Source organism: Stigmatopora argus, chromosome 17 (genome assembly GCF_051989625.1).
Source record: "Stigmatopora argus isolate UIUO_Sarg chromosome 17, RoL_Sarg_1.0, whole genome shotgun sequence".
NCBI classification, from domain to species: Eukaryota; Metazoa; Chordata; class Actinopteri; order Syngnathiformes; family Syngnathidae; genus Stigmatopora; species Stigmatopora argus.
In genome coordinates, this window is record NC_135403.1 from 11,729,941 (window position 1) to 11,752,863 (window position 22,923).

The window sequence follows — 22,923 nt, forward strand, 5'->3', positions numbered from 1 at the left end:
ATGGCGGTCCGTCCGTCCGCTACCGTGGCCCAATTTAAAGCGGAGAGAAAGTGGGATGGAAGGGACGGCGTTTATCCCGGTCTTTGGGAGCCAACTGGGTGACGGATATTCCCCACCCAAAACTCTCGGTCCCATCTGCTCGCACTAAGGCACAACATTTGTCAAAGTAGAGCGGATAATGGCTTCGGCATCCTTATGATAATCTCGGCGTAATCTTCATTTGTCCAGCCTTTTGGCACGGAGGAAACTCTCGCGTTTGGAAAAGCGGTCACCAAGTATTAAGTGTCCTTATTTCACTTTCCTTACCTCAATTGGGATGCGAGAATGGCTTGTTGTTTATCAGGGTGTCCAGATCACATATTTTTGCACACGGGTTCGACGCTCTTGATTTTGAGTGCTGAGTACCCATCCCCACATCTGCAAAAAAAAAAAAAAAAACATTCACATATTATACACAATATTGTGATACTTCAAATATGAGCCTTACATTTTTTAGCTTGTTAGCCGTGTCAGCTAGCATATCATTTTCCTAGATGCTGTGGTAACTCTGCTTATACTATTTCCGGTAGTGTTGCGCAGTGCAAAACATTTTTAATAACATTCTTATACATCTTGATCTTGTTTTTGTTCCGTAGCCCTTTAAAAAAATGATTATGTTCCTGTAATTCTCTTCTAAAATCTTAGCTAGCTAGCACATGTTGACAGAATGAACAACACACCTATGGATAAGATGAGGAAGACCAATTAGACTAATTAATATGAATCTTATTTCATGATGAAGCCCTTTTTGGATGGATTTGCGTCTCAAAAACGGTCTTCAATCATTGGAAAGTCACTTTCTGTAGCATTTCATAGCACCTTTTGAACATCAAGTGCGTATTGAGTAATAGTATTAAAGGATATGTATCAGAATAGGGAAGCTAAAAGTGCAAATGCAGTCTCCATTGTCAGAAAATTTGTGCCAACAGAACTGCTTTTGACACAAGTTATGAACACGCATCCAACCTCATCAGCGACGAGGCCTCGTGAAGGCCGCTGGAAGGCACGGCGTTGCGCGGGATCGCACGCCATTTCACGCCATCCACCTCCACGGCAAACAGAGCCGCCGAGGGGCGAGACGACGTGACGCGGCTGGGATTCCGCCATTCAAAGCTCGGGACTTACGCGCGGCGCCGGCGTCGATTCCTCATCTCGTCTGTCACGGCGCTCGTCCCGCTCGCGGCCGTCAATGGGGACCGGCCGTCACCTGAGCTGACGGGTGACCGTCCCCCAGGCGCCTCCGCGTCAAGCACCTGTCAAAGCCACAGTAGCGGAGATTACGATCTGATACAACGTTGCCCTGAGCCGCGGTGTGGCAATTATGTAAAAACGGGCGCCGCCGTGTCAATGTTGACGGGACGGGAGCAAATAATTACGAACGCCGTTTGGCTTTGGTACCTCTTTTACTTTGGCGGTAATTGCTTGCGCTGCAAAAGTGGGGGAACGACACTAGAGGGCACATTCTTGAAGAAATAGTTTGTCGTGCTTTTTTTATATGTTGTTCAATTTTGCCAATTTTCAGAAGCCTCGAGCATTACACACGTTTGGAGTCTCATTTTTAAGGTTGATGGGAGCGGCGACGCTAATACAATCGGAAATACTACATCAAAATGAATAGAAATGTTATTAATTTGCTGATTAGCATTTCAACACAATAGCAAAAATAATAATAATGATAGCCAATTATTTACTGGTTGATTATTGGGACACGCAAAGTATTTTGCAAGCCACACCTGTGAGTTCTACGTAGATTTTCCACAGTCAATTTCCCAAAGCAATACTCAACCTTGAGCCCTAAGTAAGATTCCCTCCCCAGCACGTCGCCTTGTTGTGGTCCTTCTCCGGTGATTAGACAGAGATTCATTTGAAGACCGGCAGAGGTTGCGCTGACCTCGCCCCGTAATCACACATTTTTGGATGGGGGAGGCAGTCGGCGCCATATGGCTAAGCATCGCAACAATACATCAATTTCAGTCCCGACGTCATCTTTTATCTGAGAAATTAGGAATTTTTTTTGCGCATCTAATTCCGGAAAGGCTTTTTGTTTGTTTGTTTTGAACAGACTTAGCAACCCAATGACGTTTACATTCAGTTGGAACATCAAGAAAAAGCATACATTCATAAATATACTATCTATTTCGCTATGGCAATATGTCTGATCCATTACAAGCCATCTACCTATACATTTACATTTTTAAACATATTTTAGCCTACGCATAGTTTTATATTTGAAGCAATTTCCTCTATTGGAAACTGTTGAAATTTGCCTTTACACACTTGAATGGTTTCACAATTGATAAAATGCTCCAATTTGATGAAGATTGGACGTATCCGTTGATTAAATGGCGGTTATGAGACTCGGAACCCCCTTTTGCCGCAGCCTCCGAGAATGTAAATGAGTAACCTTTAGGGGGGGCGGCGGTGGCAGATGGACAGTAACTGTAATGGGGACGGAATTTGGCCGGAATGACTGTGTGCCGCTGCTGGTGGACTTTGCGTGAAAGCAGATCACGGGTAAAGATTTTGGCCTTCTGCGTTTGGCTCGCTGGGAAAAGTGACGGACGAGCCGCTCGGAATGGCGCTTTGGCAGCGGGGGAGAAGTCACCTTGGCTTTTGTCTGGGTTTGCTTTTTCGAGGGTAGATGCAAGTTACGGGCGGCCCAAGTGACCAAAGCAAATTAAGCAGCTGTCATCGGCTACCTGCGGCTCCGAACGACTTACGAGCGTTTGGCGAGCCAAAAAAATCATCTGCAATCTATGATTACAACATACAACTCTTACTGGTAGCGGTATTATGAATAAAGTTGTACTATTAACGTCAATTGTATGTTTATTCTGATCCTTGTCCTTGAATGAGTTCAACAAAAAAGAGAATGTGGAGATGATTGAAAACAATTACATAACATCATTCTGGCGCTCCTGAACAGTCGGCCAAAAAAAATAAAAACTGACACGCGTGGTCGTCTTCGACTCAAATCATTTGACTTGCTAATTAGCGCTAACGTCACATGCTGTTAACAATGTATGCAATCCTGGCCGTATGTCTACATAATGAAAAAGAACAATAACTGTAAACAAAATGCGATTAATCGACCATTATTTTGATGAATAAATAAATTGATAAAAGTACAGATCTGTAGAGTTTTTAAAAAATGCTTTTTTAAATAATTATTCGCCTTATACTCACAGATTATTTTGTTAGTCACGTTAACTCAGTAAACACCATGTAAAGTGACCTCCTTTTAATGCTATCGAGACGGCCAATCCAATTGGACAGGCGGTTGATCGACCCCCAAAAATATCAACAAACGGGCCGCGGACCGCGTTTTCAACATCCCCTCTCGAGCTCTGCTTTGCGAGGAACAACCGATTTGAAACAATTAACTTTATAGCTAATTCATTAAGGGCACTTTAAACTGTGGCAGGTGTGTCCCGACTCTCGTTTAACATGATTTGAACTACGATTGGTTCATTTGGAGCACCGTCACATCCCCATTTATTAGTGTGCATTCATTGTTTTTTTTCTTCCATGCCGATTCTCTGAAATTTGGAGTTACGCGTAGGGGTGTGTAGACTTCTTATAACCAAAAGGAAAGGCAAGATTTGGGGGAAAACAAGCGGAGGGCGGCAGCTGCATCCACAGATGCCCGTGTGAAAACATCCTGGCGGCTTGTTTGTTTGCTAATTTAGCCCTTCCCAAAAGAAAAAAAGGCTTTGTTGTCATACTAACAAGGCAATTAGCAATCATTCCACATCTCCGGAGTGCCTTCGAGCGCACGCTGCTTAGCAAATGAGTGATTTTTCATCTCGGCGTTAGCCCGGTTATCTCCCACTGTATAGACAAAAGGCACAAAATGGCGGCATTTTGTCCACTCGCAAATGAAGTCAAGGCACTTCTCCCAATCACGCGGCAGACCTCGGTTCACGGTCTACGGCGCTTCGTGGCCTCATTTCACATGCGCGTTCATCTGGTTTGGGAGTGCGCTGAGCAGGGGGAGGGGCCAAAAGTCCCTGGAGGCGGGTCCTCGGAGAGAACGACCCCCTTCTTTTAACCCAGGGGTGGCAAACTCTGTTTGGTTCGTGGGCCACATTCATGCTAACCATGTGTGGAGCGGACCAGTTTATTTTGGTCCCAAAAAGGTTAGGTTCCTGTAAATTTGGCATCAATTCCTACTGATTTGGGGAAGATTTCCAGGCGTGTTGGCGACTTTCTGCTGATTTTGACCATTTCCAGGTGACTTACTGTTGGCTTTGAGGAACTAGCTAACTAACTCAATGACGGCAGGAGGCGAAAAAACAAATATGAATGTGGATAAGATATTGAGCAGAGTTAAATCGTGCGCGCTGTCCATCACATAACTCACAAAATTCCCACGTCAAAATAAAAGCATTTCATTATGTATGTACAGTATAAATGAGCTCCACTGTGGGCCGGATCGGACCCGCATGTTTAACCCCCCCAATGCTTTAACCATTTACCTGCTTGAGTTCATCGGTGGTAGGAATGGGATGGCCACAGGGTGAAGACGGATCGGACACCAATCGCTGACTACGTGAAAGACGTCTCCTTATGGGCACGACTGGGATGAGATGGGATGAGATGGAATGGGATGTGAGCAACCCGTCCATCATCTGCTGACACATGACGGACAATGCGGCACATGGTGAGAAACTTTGACATGACGGAGCCTCGAACGCTCGTCTGTCTCTGCACGTCTCGCAAAGCCAAGCCCGCTTGGTCATGACAGGTCGGCTGTCAATCATACGCGGGCGTGGAGCGATGGAACGGAGAGACAAGTTCAAAGCAGCCGTTAGCACACTTTTTTTTAAATAATTAAAGATAAAAAATGAGCATAGAGAAATGTGTTGCAAATATGAAAGGAAAAAAAAAGATTATTGGAAACATTAATGGGCTGTTATGCTGAAATGAAAAATAATATTTAAAAACAAATATTCATATACATTAGTTCATTAGTTTTTTTTCTCAGATAGTTTAATTATTTAAAAAACATATTTTCCTTTACAAATGTAGTAAACTCGTAACAATAATTATAAACATTTTCACCTATATATAATGTTCAATATTTGAAGATACTAATTTACAATATACATTTTAAAACAATCAGACATGGACCTTAACTATTTATTATACACACAAATATTCCCAACACAAAAAAGAAAATTTATCTAGAAAAAATTGTCATTTTTGTACATTCCATTATTCTGTTGTAAATCAGATACATAATATTGCTAGTATTGCCAATCAAAGTCAAATAAAATCTCTTAAATCAAAATAAGCTATATTCTGTCACGTATGAATTTGAATTTGTAAAAATCCTTTCACATAAGCAAAATATTTTTAAGAAAACTGTCCCCAAGAGGGTTCAATAAAAAAACAATAATGTAACAAGAAATAAGATTAAAATAATCCGTGAACCTCATACAAAAAATAAAATTATACACATTAAACAGGCTCCCAATGGCAATTTCATTAACGTGGCTGCAGTTGAGTTTACTATACAGCCAGGGTCTCAAAATAGAGGACATAAATTTGACGGTGGACTAATCAAAATCCCCCGTCCGTCCCCATGTGTTTATTTGGGGGGGTTCTGGGATGCTATTATTTTACTTTTTTTTATTCCATCATCATAAATCACGCGAATCTGTCAGGGGAAACTCAAATTAAAAGGCCTTGGCTTATGATTCATTGCATTGTCACGTTAAAGAGCGACACTTTAGGTCATTGGGGAGCAATATTGGAAGCTACTTTTTGTATAATTCAACCGTTTGAGAAGATTAAAATCGAATTTATAGCGTGGTAGCTTTAAACACAGCTCGGCTCTAATTTACAAGCGATTATTCGAAGGAAGAGGCTCATCTGGCGTCAAGTGATCATAATTCAACCGCGTTTGGCTATTCTAGAACAAATACCGCCTAACAAAATGTTTTTATGCTTTAAGTAGATTTTATTTTTTCAAATAAACACTTTTAAAAATTATTCATGTGGGAAAATACTCACACGTGTCTTACCATGTTAAACATCACGAAGTTTAGAAGACAGCTCAAACACATTTAAACATGGCGGTCAGTACGCCGTTATTTTCGGTCCGATGAAAAACACGGCACAACAAAAGGTTCCTAGGTCATCAAAAATAACAAGCAAATGTCAGATTTTGTTGAAATAAATGTTAACTTTGAATTAAAAATCTTACTCATGCAAAAAGAAACAAAAACACAATTTTAGTCCAACAAAAATAATACTGGCTTAATTAAAATCAACTCCAAAGTTTATAAAATAAAAAAGAAATTATGTAAACATACTTTTAGGCAAAGGACAATTGGAAAACAGATGAGAAAAAAATAACTATTTTAATGTAACATACAAGAAATTTAAAAAAGTCTCAATTAAAAGAATCATACTCACTCAGAAGTTAATTAGTAAAAAAATAAACACCATAGTAAACAATTACAAAAAAATATCATTTATAAAAAATGAAAACAGGACATTGTGCCTCTATATTAATTAATTTTCCACACTGCTTATCCCAAATGACATACAGTAAAACTGAAATAAAATAAAAGTACAATTTCCTTTGCTCTAATTTGCAAATCAAGTAAAAAAAAGTATGACTGGCACTTTAAATAACGTAATAGTTTTCCAAAAAAAAAAACTCTCTTATCGCGACCCAACCGACTTTGCATTAAGTGCCCACCCAGTCCAATCCAATAAAGTAAAAGCAATCCAATTTGGCCTTTTTTCCCCTTTAAGGTAGCATTATTTTAACCTCAAGTGAAGCGTTGGCGTCCTTGCCGATGCTCGCAGATTTAAGCCCACTCTGTAAAATGACAGAAAACTAAAAGCCACTTTATTGTTACCAACTTGCCAAACTAATTAGTGTAATTGATCAAATTATCAATTTAAGTGCATTCGCTTAACACGTACCCCCCAAAAAATAGAGCTAATGATTAAAGACGGCGGTCATTAAACAATAGAACTTGCCCGATTCATCAAATAAATGCGGCAATTACTTAAGTGAGGCCTGGGAGTGGTCGAGGGGCTGCGAGGGGTTAAAAAATACAATAAAAGTGACCGCGGCGGAATTATTCTTTTTAATGGAGAAAAGACACACGCGGTGGCAACTTTGAATGGCTCTCGGGAAGAAGTGTTGCTATCCTTTTCCCAGATTAGCATTGGAAGGAGCAGATGGCGCCTCCATTTTGAACTTTTGCACCGGCAATGCAAAATAAACTCGGGCGAGTGTCGGGCCTGCTTTATTTTTTTTTCTTTCTCCATTCTTCCTATCACCGACAGAAGCTGCGCATCAGATGAAGGGGATGTGTGAAAACGGCGTTTAGGACACAAACACGGCGAGGGATGGAGAGGCGCGCTGTGCGGAGGCCGAACATGCTGCTCCGTCACGCGCGGGAGGAAATGAAAATCGGACGCCAAAACATCCACGGACCCAGATTAACACTCGTAGATGGATGACACAAATTCAATTTCAATCCAATTCAGATCATTTTGAGCCATTCGGACAATAACTGAGAATTCCCGCACGAACGAAGCATTTGAACGCCCCACTGGTCAATAAGTCCCAAAACGGCGTACCTATCCACTCGCAAACCCCATCCCACCGGACTACCAGCCACTCCCACGAGTCCCCTCACATCCCGGCGACCCGGCCCCCCTAAACCCCCCCCCCCCAAAAGCCCCCAAAATCCAAATACGCTGGCATGGCTTTGAGTGACAGAGTGACTTTTTGGAAGGGTCTGGTGCCCATTCCAGTCAGAGTTTATTGAAGGTGATTTTGATCTCCTCGATGAGGACGGCGCCATCTGTCACCTTGATTGCGCGGCGGCCTCTCCGGGGGGAGCGCCGTGGCTCCTGATCGTTTACAGATTGCGCTGCTTGCGCCTCCATAAGGGCCACATGCGCGGGGCCAGATGGTGAGCATACACGCTTATTATGAGTCTTTATCTCTGTGCAGGAAGGAGTGGAACCATTAGGCCTCCCTCAGGAGTCAACACACACACACACACACACACACACACACACACACAGAAACACACACGTCCTGCTACCGCCACCACCACCACAACAACGCCACCCTCCGCACACACTCCTCTTTGCAGCCATGCTGTTCTTCTGCAAATACACTCTACTTCTTCGCACACGTGTCCAAAAAAAAGCAAACACACACACACAGTCAGGGCATGTGATGACTGTGTTAAAGCATCTGCACACACACACACACACACTAACACCTGTTCCTAGTGGTGAATAGTGTTAGGTGAGGATGGGTGTCATGTAAAAGGTCAAATTTGACATCTCCATTGGTTCATTTTTTAATGTGTATTATGAGTAATACTTGGTTTGTAATATGAAAATTATGTTCATCAGTCAGATTCGACAGCGATAGATGTCCAATGATTTGAAAATGGAGAAATTATAATCCTAAATATAGTCTAATTTGGATTTCTTATGAATATAACCAGTCTGCTTTCATGGAGGACAATGTAAATCAGAGAATTGAATTATAATATGAAATAAATATGAATAAAAATAGATGTACATTGGAATTAAATTTGCACTTAATTAAAAAAATGACATAAAAAATACGTCAATGAAAATTATTTTGAGGAAAAAAAATAAACTAAATAAAAATATTATTAATTCAATATATAAACAATATTAGCATTCAACGACGGCGTTTTAAAGTCAACTTTTGAAATTTCTCTGAAAACCCGTCTTTTCGGACGCACGCTACGCTAACATTCCACGCTTTTGAGCCAAATGTGCACCCACGCGCGCTAGCTAACAACACGCTGGCGCCGAATCTGTTGTCCCGAAACTTGACATATGCCCCTCGTGACCTGGAGGCCCGGCACGTCGGCGCGCGTTTGCCACGCTCCATTCCTTTTATTTTCTCTAATATGTAAATCATAAGATTTCGTCTCAATGTCCTTTTGGCCTCGTGTTTACGACCCCCGCGGCGTTTCAAAGTATGCGAAGTTCCTAAAAAAAATGACATACTGTACGCCAGCCTGTTGTCATAAGGCCGCTCGCGGCTATGCTACGCTAAAAGTACACATTTCACTTATTTGGCCATCATTGACAGGGTCAAATGGTTTTGAGTCAAATCCAATTTCAGCTTTGTATTACACATACTACATTTCTATTTTTTTAAACGAAGTAACCGGTCCATATCCTACAGTTCCTGTAAGCTTTACCCACATTGAAAACGATGCACGCGATTAGCTTTGGCAGGCCACACCAAATGATTCACGGGGCCAAATCTGGCCCCCGGCCTCCCAGTTTGACACTTTCCCGACAGAGTTTTAAGCAGCAGGCGTGACGGTCAGTCATTAAGGCCTTGGGGGTGAACTAGAAAGGGCAGAAGTGGAACGCGGGTCCAAGTGGACCTCGGCGGGTGTCACGGGCTGAGTTCCAGGAACCAAGATGTCCCCCTTTAAATCTAAAAGCTACGTAGCTTGCGGCACAAAAGCGCAGAAACACTGAGACGCTCATATCCATTCCCACATTTAACAAAAAATGACAGTATCAGAGTACTAGATGAAGGTGGTGACGCACTTTCAAGTAGCACTACTCCCAGTCAAAATGGCAGAGTATAAGACGTCTACCAAAATGGCCTCAAGGCAGCCATGTTGGTACAGGCAACATTCCCATTAAAGTCAAATCTATTGACCTGTATGTTATACCTATCGTATTTATCTTATATCGGTACCAATACCCATGCTAGTATGGATAACTTTATTCATCCCGTATTCGGGAAATTTCGTTGTCACAGTAGCTAGAGGGTGAGGATGCAGAAATAGGAAAGGCATTTTAGACATAAATAGATAGGTAATAAGTAAGTTAATAAATAAATACATGAATAAATATATAAATAAATAAGCGTGTTGCTGAAATACACACATATATATACATATACGTATACACGTGTACATACACACATATATATACATACATATGTACACATACATATATATATAAGCACATATATACATATATACACTTACATATATATAAGCCCATATATACATACATACACTAAGATGTAGATGCATGCATACGGTAGGTCTTAACACTTAGCCATGTGTTTTGTTAAAGAGCCTGACAGCTGATGGGAGGAAGGATCTGCAATACTCTGAACTGTTCGAGCAGACACCCGGATAATATCCACGAAAAACAACAACGACGACTTCCCCTCAAGTTTTGGTCGCCCAACTAGCAGTTGAGTGCACGGGGGCGCGCTTATTTGTAGGAACAGCCTCCTTTTTTTTTTAGTTTGTCTTGGCTTGGGCACGTGGAACACACACATACACACACACACACACACATATACACACACACCCGCAGACACACACTCGCTCAGCCTTTTTCACCCTTCTGCATCAATCTGTTCCCAAGCTGTTTCCACATTTGGGCCCGCTTTGCCAAGCTTATTCCTTGGCAGGGAAGGCGGGAATGATTACTGCGAGTCCGCGTCCACCTTTCCACGCGACTCCCAAGCCAGAAGGAAAACGCCACTACGCCACTACGCCGCCACAACGCGCGTGGCCATTCCTCGTACCCCGAGTCCTTTCCCGCGCCGTCAAAGACGGGCGTGGCGCAAATACGGGCGAGCCCGCGAGACAGCTGTGGCCCATTAAAAAGGGTTATGCTTGCTGATTTCAGACAGCGTCACACGGCGCCAAATCCAGCGCCAGCAATTAGCCCGGATGAAATGTTTAATTGCGCCTTAATTTCCATCAGATTTATCTGTCAGCCGGCCCGACGCGCGTCCTTAAGCGATCAAATTAGGCGGCCGGCGACATCTGCGAACATGACAGACGGGATGTGGTCAGTGAGAAGATTTTCATTCAATTCGCCTAATGTCATTTGGAATGTTACTATTTTGGTCATTTGCACATGTAATCATGTCATTATTAAACGATCGCTGCCAGTCTTCCTGCTCAAAATGGATTAAATGTCTATCCTACGCAAATAACTACACTCAAAGAATAAAAAATACGAATCGTAGATAACGAAAACTACACCAAAACACCAAAAACTAGGTACACATCCACACGCAGTTACACCCGCACAAAAATTAAACACGTAAAACCAGATGAAGACAACAAAAACACACAACCATCGAAAAAACAAGCTTGCAAATACACAAAACAAACAAAGATATTCCCAAAAAGCACCAAACGACTCCTAATCTACTAGACAAAAACACACAAGTACACACATAGGACTCACAAAAATACACAAAAACACAAAAAAACGAGCACGTTTCGCAGAAATACAAACACAAGCGCACCCCCACTAAAACGACAAACATCCACACACTACCACAGACCCAGAAACACAAACACCAAAAATCCCACACAACTTAAAAAAATGTACAGAAACACAACATACAAAAAGACAGAAAACTTCACACAGAAACCCCCTACCCCAAAAAACCAAACCCCCACAAACCGACCAAGCAACATAGTTGAGGTGCCATAAACCGCTAGCGCAATTCAGCTAGCACGCGCGAATGTCGACAGATGGACGCCCAGAAAGGCGAGAGGAAAGTCAAGACGTGGAGCGGGGGTGCGAAAGGTGTCCACGCCGCCACCGAGTAGCGCCCACGTCCTGCCAAAGCACGCGAGGGGGGCCGGCGGGGGCTCACCGAGAGGACCACTTAACCAGGCAGACTGGTGATTATGCTAATGTTCCATATAAATATCAACGAGATGCTCATTACGGCTTGCGTTTGATGGCGACGTGATGGTGTAGCAACATCGCTAATCCACTCAAAATATTCATTTTTCACATAATAGGCGGTCCTTTGACATCAGGGACGTCATTCTTTAAAATTAGTGGAGAAATAAACGGATCAGGAAATCATTTTCATGTTAATCCATTGACTTGGATGGGAATGTCGCCCCTACCAACATGGCCGCCTTGAGGCCATGTTGGTAGGGGCGATGAAGAGTCTTGAATTGAAACGAGTTGCTCACTTACTGCCCTCCCACTTTGACATCTTATCTAATGCTGCCATGATGAATCCATTATCAAATAAATTTTGGGATGAATGAATTGTTTAAAGATGTTGACCTCAATATTGTCCAAATCTTATTTTTGCAAGTATTTGTTTTTCATTTTTATTTGACCCAAAAGGGAAACACCAGAAATGTTATTCATTTAAATTATTTTCCTTTACAAAATGAGAAAATCATGATCTATTTACAATAATAATTCATTTTAATCTTTTTTTTTTTTCCTTGATTTGATTGACTTATTTTATCCAGAGAAAACAGTCAGCGTATCGATTTATCCAATCTCTAAACGTTCCTCGATGACTCGTATTAAATGCCTTTCCGTTTTTTTAGCGAGAAGTATAAAGTCGACTTTGGCGGGCCGGCCGGGGCCCCCGACCCTCACGTTTGACACGGTCGGGCAAAGAAAGCAGTTATCGTTGTGCCTGCGGGTGGCAAAACACATCGTGACAAAAGAGCGCCACGGGAAATGAGATGCGCGAGGCAAGACTCCAGAAGCGCAACTTTTCTTTTTTTTTTTCACTTCTCGCCTAATCACCGCCACCAACTGTCACCCCCGCTCGGCGAGGATTTGGCCCCGAGAGCCCGCCGAGTGGCTCTGCAGCGGTCGGACATCCCGGCTAACATGTGGCGCCCGTGATAATTACGGCAGAATTAACACTGGGCGGCTTTACGGGCCGTCTGCCGCCACGCCGTCCGTGCCAGAGAGACGCTCGCCGTGTTGGAGTAGCGTTGAGGCAACGCCGGCCGCATTTTCCCTAAAGTATCCTTGTTTTTTGTCCAGTGCCACGTTTATTAATATTGATTTTTTTTTTTTTTTTTTTTTTTTACAGAATATTTCCCTATTTTTTTGTATTGAAATGATTCATTAGTTTTTTTTATACTTATTTGTTTTAACTTTTATTAATGTATTTATTTTTATTATTTTTCTATTTTGTGCAGTAACAGGTAATGTTTTGTCTTGTACTTTTTAAAATGAAATTTTTAGAAATTGGGTAATACATTTTTTTGATGATTTAATGCAACAATGATGTTTGACTAATTTGAATCTTTTTTCTAAATTAAAATAAATCTGTTATATTTTTTGTGATTAATACTAATGCTTTTAAATTATTTCTTAAACAAAGGAAATCTATAAAATTTGTAAAACCGCTTCTTTTTTTACTGAATAAATTGATTTTTTGTAGTATTCCTTTGGAATAAATTAATTATTTTAAATTTTGTCCTCTATTTTTACTAGTATTACAATGGACGCCCCCCACGCCAAAAACAAACCACACCCACCAAAAATACCCTTTGGGATACTTTGAAATCTCCAATCTACAAAACTTTTGAAGAAAACATTTCCACGCCGACCGCAAGCTAATACGCCGCCGCGCAGCTGGCGCCATCCACGCTAACCTTTGAAACGCGGCGACAAGGCGAGCTAACATCAATGACGGGCAGGCCAGCGGCGCAGCGTCCTTGATTTCCCCGTTTGCGATCTGGAATCAAACCGAAAAAAAAACAAGCTAGATGACAGGCGTCCGTATCTAAAGCCCCCCGCGGTAAGTTGATTTGGTGGGGAATGATCAAACGGCCAATGACAGATGTTGGCGCGCACCGTGGCCCCCTCGGTGGGCTTTGATCGGGAGAGGCGTTTGACAAACAGATGCTCAGAACTCAGTTCAGTCAAGAGCGTTAGTTTCCGGTGAAGTAAGGCCTGGATGCGGGCCAATCGGATTGGGCTACACCCGCTTCCACCTGGAGAGCGAGCGAGAGGGAATCCGGCTACCACATATTTAGCGCACATTCCCACGTGTGTAATCTCACCATGAAAACATTGCATAATACGTTATACCGTCTACGATAAATCCCAATAGCTACGATGTCAACACATAACAATGTTGACAATGTCTACAATCATGTTACTGTCTGTGAAAGCCTGATTTTTACCATGTAATCACATAATGAGCTACAATTTAAAATCTCACAATACCATCTGTAATATCTCCAAAAGTACGACATCATCAAATACACCTTGCAATCTATCATCACAATGTCAACAAACCCCGATACGTCAAAAAGGATCATATTTTCACGATAGGATTAAAATTACAATACACGCCCATATCAAAAATACATTTTACAATAGAAATAAAGCTATACACATCTCAAAATAATACCCAAAATATCATCTACAGACACTAATACACTAAAAAGTCTGTGACATCAAAACAAAACAGGAAATTAGCATCAAACTAACTATCATATTCTCAGATTATGCTAATAACAAAAATACGGTACTACCAAATGAAAAGATCCCAAATGTATTCATTTGTAGCATTTGTTTATGAAAAAAATAATTTTCCGCGCTCACTACAAAATCATCACGCAATATACAATGTCAATCAACGATACGCCACCGATCATAACATAAATGATATCATCACGCTACCTCGTGAAGCCTTGCTTGCTAACGTCTTCTTGGCTAACTAGCTAGCTTCTCCGAACGACTCCCCAAATTTGTCAACATTCTGCTTAATTTCAGCCGCAATAACATTTACGAGAAAAAGTCGTCGCCACGTCGTTTTTAAGAAACGGCCCGTCGTCGAGGCGAGCGGTCGCACGCCATTTCACGCCCGGCGACTCGCTGGCGACTGGAGCTGTCTTCTACTCAAATAATTCAATTAGGCCAGCTGTCCCTGTTTGTCACGGCTCAAGCGTCGGCGAGATTACCTTTCGCCGACGCGGCGACGGCGAACGAGCGGTAAAGAAGGCGGCAATAACCGCGTTAAGCGCTTAAACGTACGCATCCCTTCCCCTTCCGCTCTTTTCACCTCGCCCGTTGAAGGTGCTTAACACCGGGAGTCATTAGGCCTGACGTCTTCTTCTTTTAACGTAGTTAGCGTCAACTAACCTCATCAGACATCGTTAGCGTAATTGTCAGTCTGGAGAAGGTGACGCCTCAAAAATGGCCCATTAAAAGATCGTTAGCCGCGTTAGCGCCCGCTTCTTTTCACCGTGTAAACAAGCGCGCCATGCTAACCGCGGCGTGAAACCAAACGCTTTCTTTCCTCGCTCTTCACGAATGAGCGGTCTTCGTTGGCCTATTTAGAGGAAGGTTACGCTTTTGGCGGCGCTACGGAGTCGAGATGGTATGTACGGATTTCCGCGAAAAGGCGTTTTGCGCCTCTTAGTTATTGCTGGTGCACTGAAGAAAGAGCACTGTCAAATCGGGCTACGGGCTGACGCTCATCACTGTGATTGCGAGAACAATGCGTCGTCGCCAAAGTGGCGGCGCGCGTGGACGGCGCCGTGCCGTCGTTAAAGCAATTTTTGTCATTGAACTTGCTTTATCGGGACTGAAACGGAGGATAGAAATGGTCGGAGAAGCCAAATGTTATATCATTTTTTACTTGTGAAGTCATCCAATGTAGGTTAAGTCATATTTTTTATGTTAGCACACTAGCATAATAGCGTCGTTAGTACTGTACTGTCTACCATATCACTATGTTACAAATAAGATTTGTCACTATATATATATATATATATATACACACATATATACGTCATGGTACAAACATACAATACAACTTCAATGCCTATAATAACAACAATTATTTGGGGGTGCAACTGTTTTATACTATGGTGCCTAGCATCGTATATTAGTAAGATAGCAGGTACTCCAAAGTTTGAATTTTAGTGCACGATATGTTTCATTTTCTTTGTTATGTGTGTTTATTTGAACTCATTGAACTCTAATAGTTATGGTTGCAAAATAAAAACATTTTTCAGCCTTAATAAGAAGAACAATTCGGATCGTATATTAGCACTAAGCTAGCAGGTGCTCCAAAGTTAAATTTCAGTGCACGATATGTTGCGTTTTCTTTGTTTCGTGTGTTTAGCTTAAAAGTTTACTCACTAAACTCTAATAATTATGGCTTCAAAATAAAAACATTTTAAGCCTTAAAAAGAAAAAAATATGATTGTATATTAGCACTAAGCTAGCAGGTTCTCCAAAGTTAAAATAAATTTAGAATTTTAGTGCACAATAGGTTTAACTTTCTTTATTATGAGTGTTTAGCTTAAAAGTTTACTGGACTTACTAAACTCTAATAATTATGTTTTCAAAATAAAATCATTTTTCAGCCTTAAAAAAAGAAAAAATTAAAATGAGGCAATCAACGCACGTGCGCATCATCATCATCATCAAGAGCGAAAATAAGTTTGAAAATCGTGCGTGTGTGCACGCGTGTGCGGTCATGGCGCGTTGGCAGGAAGTGATCATTACTTTAATTGATGATAATGCTTTTAATGATTGAACATTTTGTCTAATTGATGGTGATTGATTGCACATTAGCGCACAAGGAAAGTGAATCAGGGAGCTAATCAGGGAGACGACAGCGCGGGTCAACGCCACCGTGTGACGGAAACATACAGCGGGGGCCGAGGGGGGCGGGGCGAAGAAGAGCGGAGCGGGAGGGGCGGCAGATGGAATGGGGAGTGGAGGAATATTAAACAAGTCATTAGAAGAAAATCTGCGCATTAAATATTACTTTGCGTGTGCCTGCCGCTCGTTTGCTTGTCATTTCGGCGTTCTGCGACCACGCAAAACGGCACCCCGCGTTTCCAAAACGGCGAGGAAAATTTGGGCAACTGTTCTTGGTTAAAACATCCAAATATGATGATCTGATTGGCTGCCTTCAATAGCCTTTGGAGGCATTGAAATGTCTCAAAAATGATTTTTAGGCATTTTTAATTATTAATAAACTGTTTAGCATTGTACAGTTGTGGTTATTAAATGGATTTTTGATTTAGTTGGAATTATTTACAAAGCTGTCCTTTTTTAGTAGATTTTGTAAGGAAATTATGATATGTAAAAGAACTAGAATTATGTACTATACGTATATGTGATTTATTTTGGAAGGAAAATAGTCACTACATAAACTATCAACATACCGACAGTAGTTTTTATGCTACATGTTATCTTCTAATTATTTCTTAGCATGTAAATAAATGTCATTTGTAATTTTTCTGTACAAAATCCCCAAATATTTGCCAAATTCCTAATTCCATATCCCGCATATCCTCTGACTGGCGCCTCACGCGTACTTAATATTTGGCTCTACTTCCCCTACCCAAATATAAAGTGGTAAAAGGAAATGTCAGCGTGCTCTGCCCTTTGCCGCCATCTCCGTCTCCGAGCGTCTTCCAGTTTAACGAATAGTACCATAATTTGATTTGTTTAATAGGGTGACATCGTCTAATGGCGGCCTGTGACCATGATGACTATTAGCCCAAGCGGGCTCTCTTTCAACATTTTAACGGCGACAAATTGACAGCTGCCCTCACACGCGCCACAAAAACCAGCTAGCTAGTTAGCGAAAAGCCCGTCCACGCCAAAGTGTCACCGCGTAGACGAATGAGGCTTCACCAGAAGGTTGCTCGAAGGACGGAAAGCGAAGTGGGCTTTTGTTTTTTGTTTTTTCGAGCGTCTTCCTCGTCCGCCGCCGTTTGTCACTGCGATATCCGCTAAATGTGATCATTAATACCCTCATTTTCGCAAGCCAGCCACTCTGCGAGGACCCTAATTAGAACTGATGTAGCTACTTAGCACAGCCAGCATCACAGGTGGGCCCAAATTAATCAGCAAATAGAGTTAAATTGGTCTCACTCGGCGTGTTTTACTCGTTTTTGTTGTTGTTTTTTCAATGTGGTCGTACATTTTAGCTTGAATGCGATTTTAGGGCTACGCGCTGAATGTCAGTCTGGAGGGTTCCGCCAAAGTTGCACGTTGGATGACGACAGGCAAATCAAAGAAATCACTGCACGCGTTTATGAATGTTTCATGCGGTCACGGCGAATAAGGCGAGTTAATTGCAAGTTTCCATAAATTAGCAAATTCTTATTTGGTGTTAATCACCGCTCTTCGGCTGGTTCCTTCTTCATGAATAATTTAACGGACGCACTGGCGCAGACAAAAGTTTGTGGGGGGAAACAACTGCTTTGTTCACAACTGGAATTGTTTGATTTGTTTACTATCGAAAGTTTTCCCCCACTATTTATGTTTACTTTTTGATCAAATAGTTCATATTAGTAGTTTAGTTAAGACCACCGTTAAAATTGTCTTACAAACCTGATGAATGAGAATAAAATATACGAAATTAAAAACAACAATGCAAATTTGCATTGAAAAAGCTCATTCTTTTCTCTGACCTTAGCGACCTTTCACCTAATCACCCCAAAATGTAAGTACCCCTTCCTTTTCTGATTACAAACATATCCTGCAACTTTGAATCATAACCCCTTTATTCCATCTCAACGCTTTCTGACCTCTTTGCCCTCTGACCTTCGACCCCATGACCCTCCAATTAAACACCTCTTCTGTTCCTCTGCCAATTTGACAACATCCCTGGACTGCAAAATTCCTTTTCCCGACCTCTATGACCTTTAACCTCATCATCCAAAACTGTAACGGCCTCTTCTGTTACATACCACAAACATATCTTGCAACCTCAACAAAAAAAACCTTCATTTATCCTCAAATGACCTCAAACACGAACCGAAAGACATACAGAACCAACCACAAAACCTCCCCCTTCATTAAAAAAATATATATATTGGAAACGAACGACTTAAAAAGACGTATTTGGTCCACAAGAAGTGATGATATTTCAGCGTCAGCTGTCAATGGCAGCCAATGAGTGAAAAAGTGAAATGTCAAAGCGGGGCGACGCTAAAGAACCAAATCTATCCCGTCAAGGGAAGGGGGCGCCGGAGGGCATCCAGTCAGAAAACAAGAGCTAAACAAATCCGCCACGTGGAAGACGGAAGTGGACGAGAAGACGAGAGAGAGAGCAGCCACTCAAGAGGGATTAATGAGAAGAGGGGGTGCCGTGCAATCACGTGGCCTTTGAGCGGAGAGAATGGCCCTAGTCGAGCATGGCCTCTGAAATGAGGTGAGACCGCCATCACCTGATCCGCAATTATCGCGGACGGAAATGAAAACGAGAGGGGGAGAAGAAAGAAGAAGAAAAAAAAATCACAATCCACTTTATGGCAAATTGTCAGCACTGGTTAGAAAGATTGATACTTTATAAGGGCGGGTCACGGAGGAAAGAAAAAAAAAAAGGAAAAAAAGACAATGACGGCTTGGCGCGGCGGTAACAGGAGCGCCGATGATTAAGTGGTGTTAGGGAGCGGGAAGACTTGTTTGCAAGGACAATCTTTGTGTACTTTTGTGGCGCGCCGGCCGCCTCCATCTTTGTGCAGGCATGAAATGTGTTTAAAGAGATGAATCGGGATCGGACGAGCCGTCCTGACATGATTATGAGGGATTCATCTGCGGCCATCTGCCGCCGTCACCAAGGAGGGGGGAGGCGCCGCGGACCTTCTGTTCAACGAGCGTGCCACAAACGCGACGCCGCGGACCCGCTGCTCCGCTATTTAACATCCACGCTTTGTTATGCGAAGGTGGGCTTTGGAAATAAGAGACTAATGCTTTACGGACGAGAACAAGGAGCTTGTTATGTTACATTTTTCAGGTATTATCATATTCGCACACCATGTGGACCAAAAGGGGGGAGCAGATGGGATTGCTTGCGCAGAACAACGTCCACTTGTTGTCTTTAAGTTGCATTCATTTTTAAATCGCATCTTTAAGGGGTTTTTTTTCGCGCCAGGCTGCGATATCGTCTTTATTTTGTTATTACATTTACTGCTAGGCATGCAAAGATTGTTTATTTTCTTCTCCCATTCAATATTTATCATAAAGGAGCTTTTAACCAGGAGTGTATTAATTAATAACCACACACCATGTACAGTTACGACGCATAACTAAAACAAAGAGTTGATGAAATGTAAGTATTTCTGACTACGGTTAACACAAATCAAAACAAAATAATAACACATCCTCGCCATTTGAACTCCAAATCCCTCCCCAATTTTACCCGCGTGGAAAATAACATCTTTCACCTATAAACTATTGAAATGCTGTTTTTTCCCCGGCTCGCCAGGATAGCTAGCTTAATTACGACGTTCTAATAACCTGTCACAGAGGCGAATGTGAATGTCACAGCATATTGCCGAGCCCTAATGGCGGCAGGCAGATCCGCTGATGAGCCGTTTTGGGACAATTATGCTCAAATTTCAAATGTGTCTGTGTGTGTGTGGGTGTGTGGCACTCTCCAACCACACACACAGGCGCTGAGTGACGGGCCTATACGTGCATGCACTTGTTGGACCTTGAACCCCCCCCCCGACACTCCCCCCCATACAGTCCACATTCGGCCGCATCTTTTATTATCTTTCTAATCCACATATCCGTCCAAATATGCATAATATCATGAATTATTTTGACACCGGGGACCTTTTAATTCTCAACAGCCATATTTCATCTCACCAATCGAGTGTGCTTGAAGAGGTTGTCGCCGGGCGAACGTGGCCTTGAGCACACAAAAAAGAAAAATACACTCGATGTACCCTTCCTTCCCTTAGCGGATATGATAATGAGATATGACCACAATTATGAACTTGCGCTGGTACTTACGTGGACGGACATTTTGGTCATGTTTGGCACTAAACTGAAATCATAAATCCAATTTGCTGAAAGTTTCAAGATTGGATTGGATAGGAAAAACGAAACAGTTAATAACATTTGAACTAAACTGGACTTTAGTTTAAGTAAGTGCAGAGTCCTCCGGTGGTTTACAAGCCCGGTGGGCTGCCAGGCTTTTTTTGAAAGTATGCTCATTTTAATCATGTGGTAATACGCTTGAAAGCACAACGGCGACATCTTACGGTTGGTATCTAAATAAAACCGCCCTGTTCTACCATTGCATTGAATTGCACTGGATTTTATTTAAACTGTATTGCGCAACTGTGCCATTTTGGAAGATGAAGTCATAATTAAACATGGCTTATAACGCAAAAATCTTGACGACTTAAAACTTTATTTTTTATTTTTCCTGGTCTGCAAGTGACAGCGGAGCTACCGTAATTATTTTGTAATATGAACTAAATCGGGTGACAAAACCCAGTTTTAAAAGATTATTTAAACATTTACGCAGTGTCTACTTCAAATCTTTAGTTAACCTGACAAATAGGATTTGTTTTCCATTATATATATATATATTTTTTTTTACAGTGAAGCAATCCATCTCAATTGTAAATTTAAACCCCTCCTAAGTCACGAGTCTTCGGTCTAGCCGAGTGTCAAGCTCCAAGAGTCATCCGATGACCTTGGCTCAGACGCCGTAAAGAGCGCCGTTACATCTCAACAACACAGATCAAGAGAAATGTCTCAATTAAAGCTCCCAGGGGAAAGGGGGGGAGGAAAAAAAAAAGAAAACCCAGAGTTATCGCTCCCTCCACGCTCGCCACGTCCTCAAAAGTTATTTGACATAAATTGCGAGAGTCACATCATTTCCCGCCACCCCGACCAGCGCCACCGGGATTTACGGCCGATAGCGTTGACTCGGCCTGGCGCCCGCGCGCATGCAAATAGACCCGAGGCGCAACGATAGGAAGACGTTGATTGGTTTTTATCAGAGGGGAAGGCGAGGTGTCCTATGCGGACAAGCTTTCCAAACACTACTAATATCGTATATAATACGATTATGCGCAAGCATACGAAGCTCTCCCGAGTGTCATTTCATGCGCAATAAAGCGTCTTACTTACTGTACGAAACACTAAGAGCAAGCTTATGGTTGCACGGATACAGAGGAAGATGCCTGCGACTGAGTGCCGTAATAGGCTGAAGACCCAAATGCTGGTTCAGCAAGTGCAGCATCATTTGTTTTTAACGGCTAGCGCCATATAACATTTAATGGAAAAATCGTATTGTGGTATGATAACTTGACACAGCCGTAAATACTTTAGTGGTTCTGGTTGCTTGATACCCCTTCGATTGACTGGCACCCAATTCAAAGTGGACCCTACCACCTGCCTAATGTTAGCTCCAGCACCCCCGCGACATTATGTATTTTCTTTGTTTGGGAAATATGGAAAGGCTTCTGTAAACCAGTTCCAGGCAAAAATTTTGTTATCGAGTTTGACAATACACATTTTGTCTGTCTGACGCACAATTGCACTTTTAAAGTTTATATACACTTATATACTACTAAAAATTTATATATATTTTTGTCATCCGATTTGATGTTAGTGTATTAGTTACAAATGTATTTTTCTATATAAAACTGAATATCCACATGAAACCATTATATTTTTTAAACTAAAATATTAGATGTAACTCGTTCTATTACTGCACCCAAAAACATTAATTTAGTCTTATTTTATTTTTTATTATTTTGGTGACGTAACTTTTTTATTACAAATATACTGTGAACCTACAAAAATATTATATTAAAATATAAAATACGAACTGAAATCCTATGGATTTTAAGCTGACTATACTAAATGCAATAAATTTGTGTCCAACTATTTCAGAATGGAATATTACATTAAATTTGACTCAGACAAAAATGTAAAACTTTTTGGGGTGTGCATTGAAAAAAATATTCCTATTGTATTTTAGAAATGGCGACGTCAGTGCAGACAATTAATTTTGAAAAAACGGAATCAAAACCACGCATCATTTGTAAAGCTGACGGATGGCATGTACCTAATAAAGTACCTCAACAGGAAGTGACATCATCCTCGTCCTGTCTCGCCGCACCAGCGTCGCTCCAGGGCCTGCAGCTGGGCCTGCCGCCTGGCCAACAGCCACCATGCAAAGGCTGGGCGGGACAGCTGGATAGCCTCCCCCACTACCCTCAGGCCACTCTTATTTAAAGAAATATGAATTAGTTCTTTTTTTTAACACCTCATTTTAAAAAAAGAATTTTA

General features: G+C 41.8%; 1 protein-coding gene across 3 annotated transcripts; it reads right to left on the reverse strand.

The window, feature by feature from the left end:
• Window positions 1-306: 306 nt before the first annotated feature.
• On the reverse strand, window positions 307-22,919 carry LOC144091539 (uncharacterized). Of its 3 annotated transcripts, XM_077623958.1 has the most exons (5): window positions 22,712-22,919; window positions 6,069-6,176; window positions 4,518-4,670; window positions 1,165-1,292; window positions 307-417 (listed from the first exon to the last, which is right to left on the reverse strand). In XM_077623958.1, exons 2-5 carry the CDS (start codon window positions 6,108-6,110, stop codon window positions 354-356), a joined length of 387 nt encoding a protein of 128 aa, XP_077480084.1. In that variant the 5' UTR covers window positions 6,111-6,176; window positions 22,712-22,919; the 3' UTR covers window positions 307-353. The 3 variants fall into 3 exon arrangements, with proteins under 3 accessions (XP_077480084.1, XP_077480083.1, XP_077480085.1); XM_077623957.1 differs by lacking the exon at window positions 6,069-6,176; XM_077623959.1 differs by lacking the exon at window positions 22,712-22,919 and having other exon boundaries at window positions 6,069-6,636.
• Between the last annotated feature and the right edge of the window lie 4 nt (window positions 22,920-22,923).

Coding starts and splice junctions, on each gene's coding strand:
- LOC144091539 (XM_077623957.1), bottom strand. CDS start 22,807: ATGGTGGCTGTTGGCCAGGCGGCAGGCCCAGCTGCAGGCCCTGGAGCG. Junction 1,293..4,517: donor CCACCGATGAACTCAAGCAG/GTAAATGGTTAA, acceptor TGGCTTTGACAG/GTGCTTGACGCGGAGGCGCC. Junction 418..1,164: donor AATCGACGCCGGCGCCGCGC/GTAAGTCCCGAG, acceptor TTTTTTTTGCAG/ATGTGGGGATGGGTACTCAG.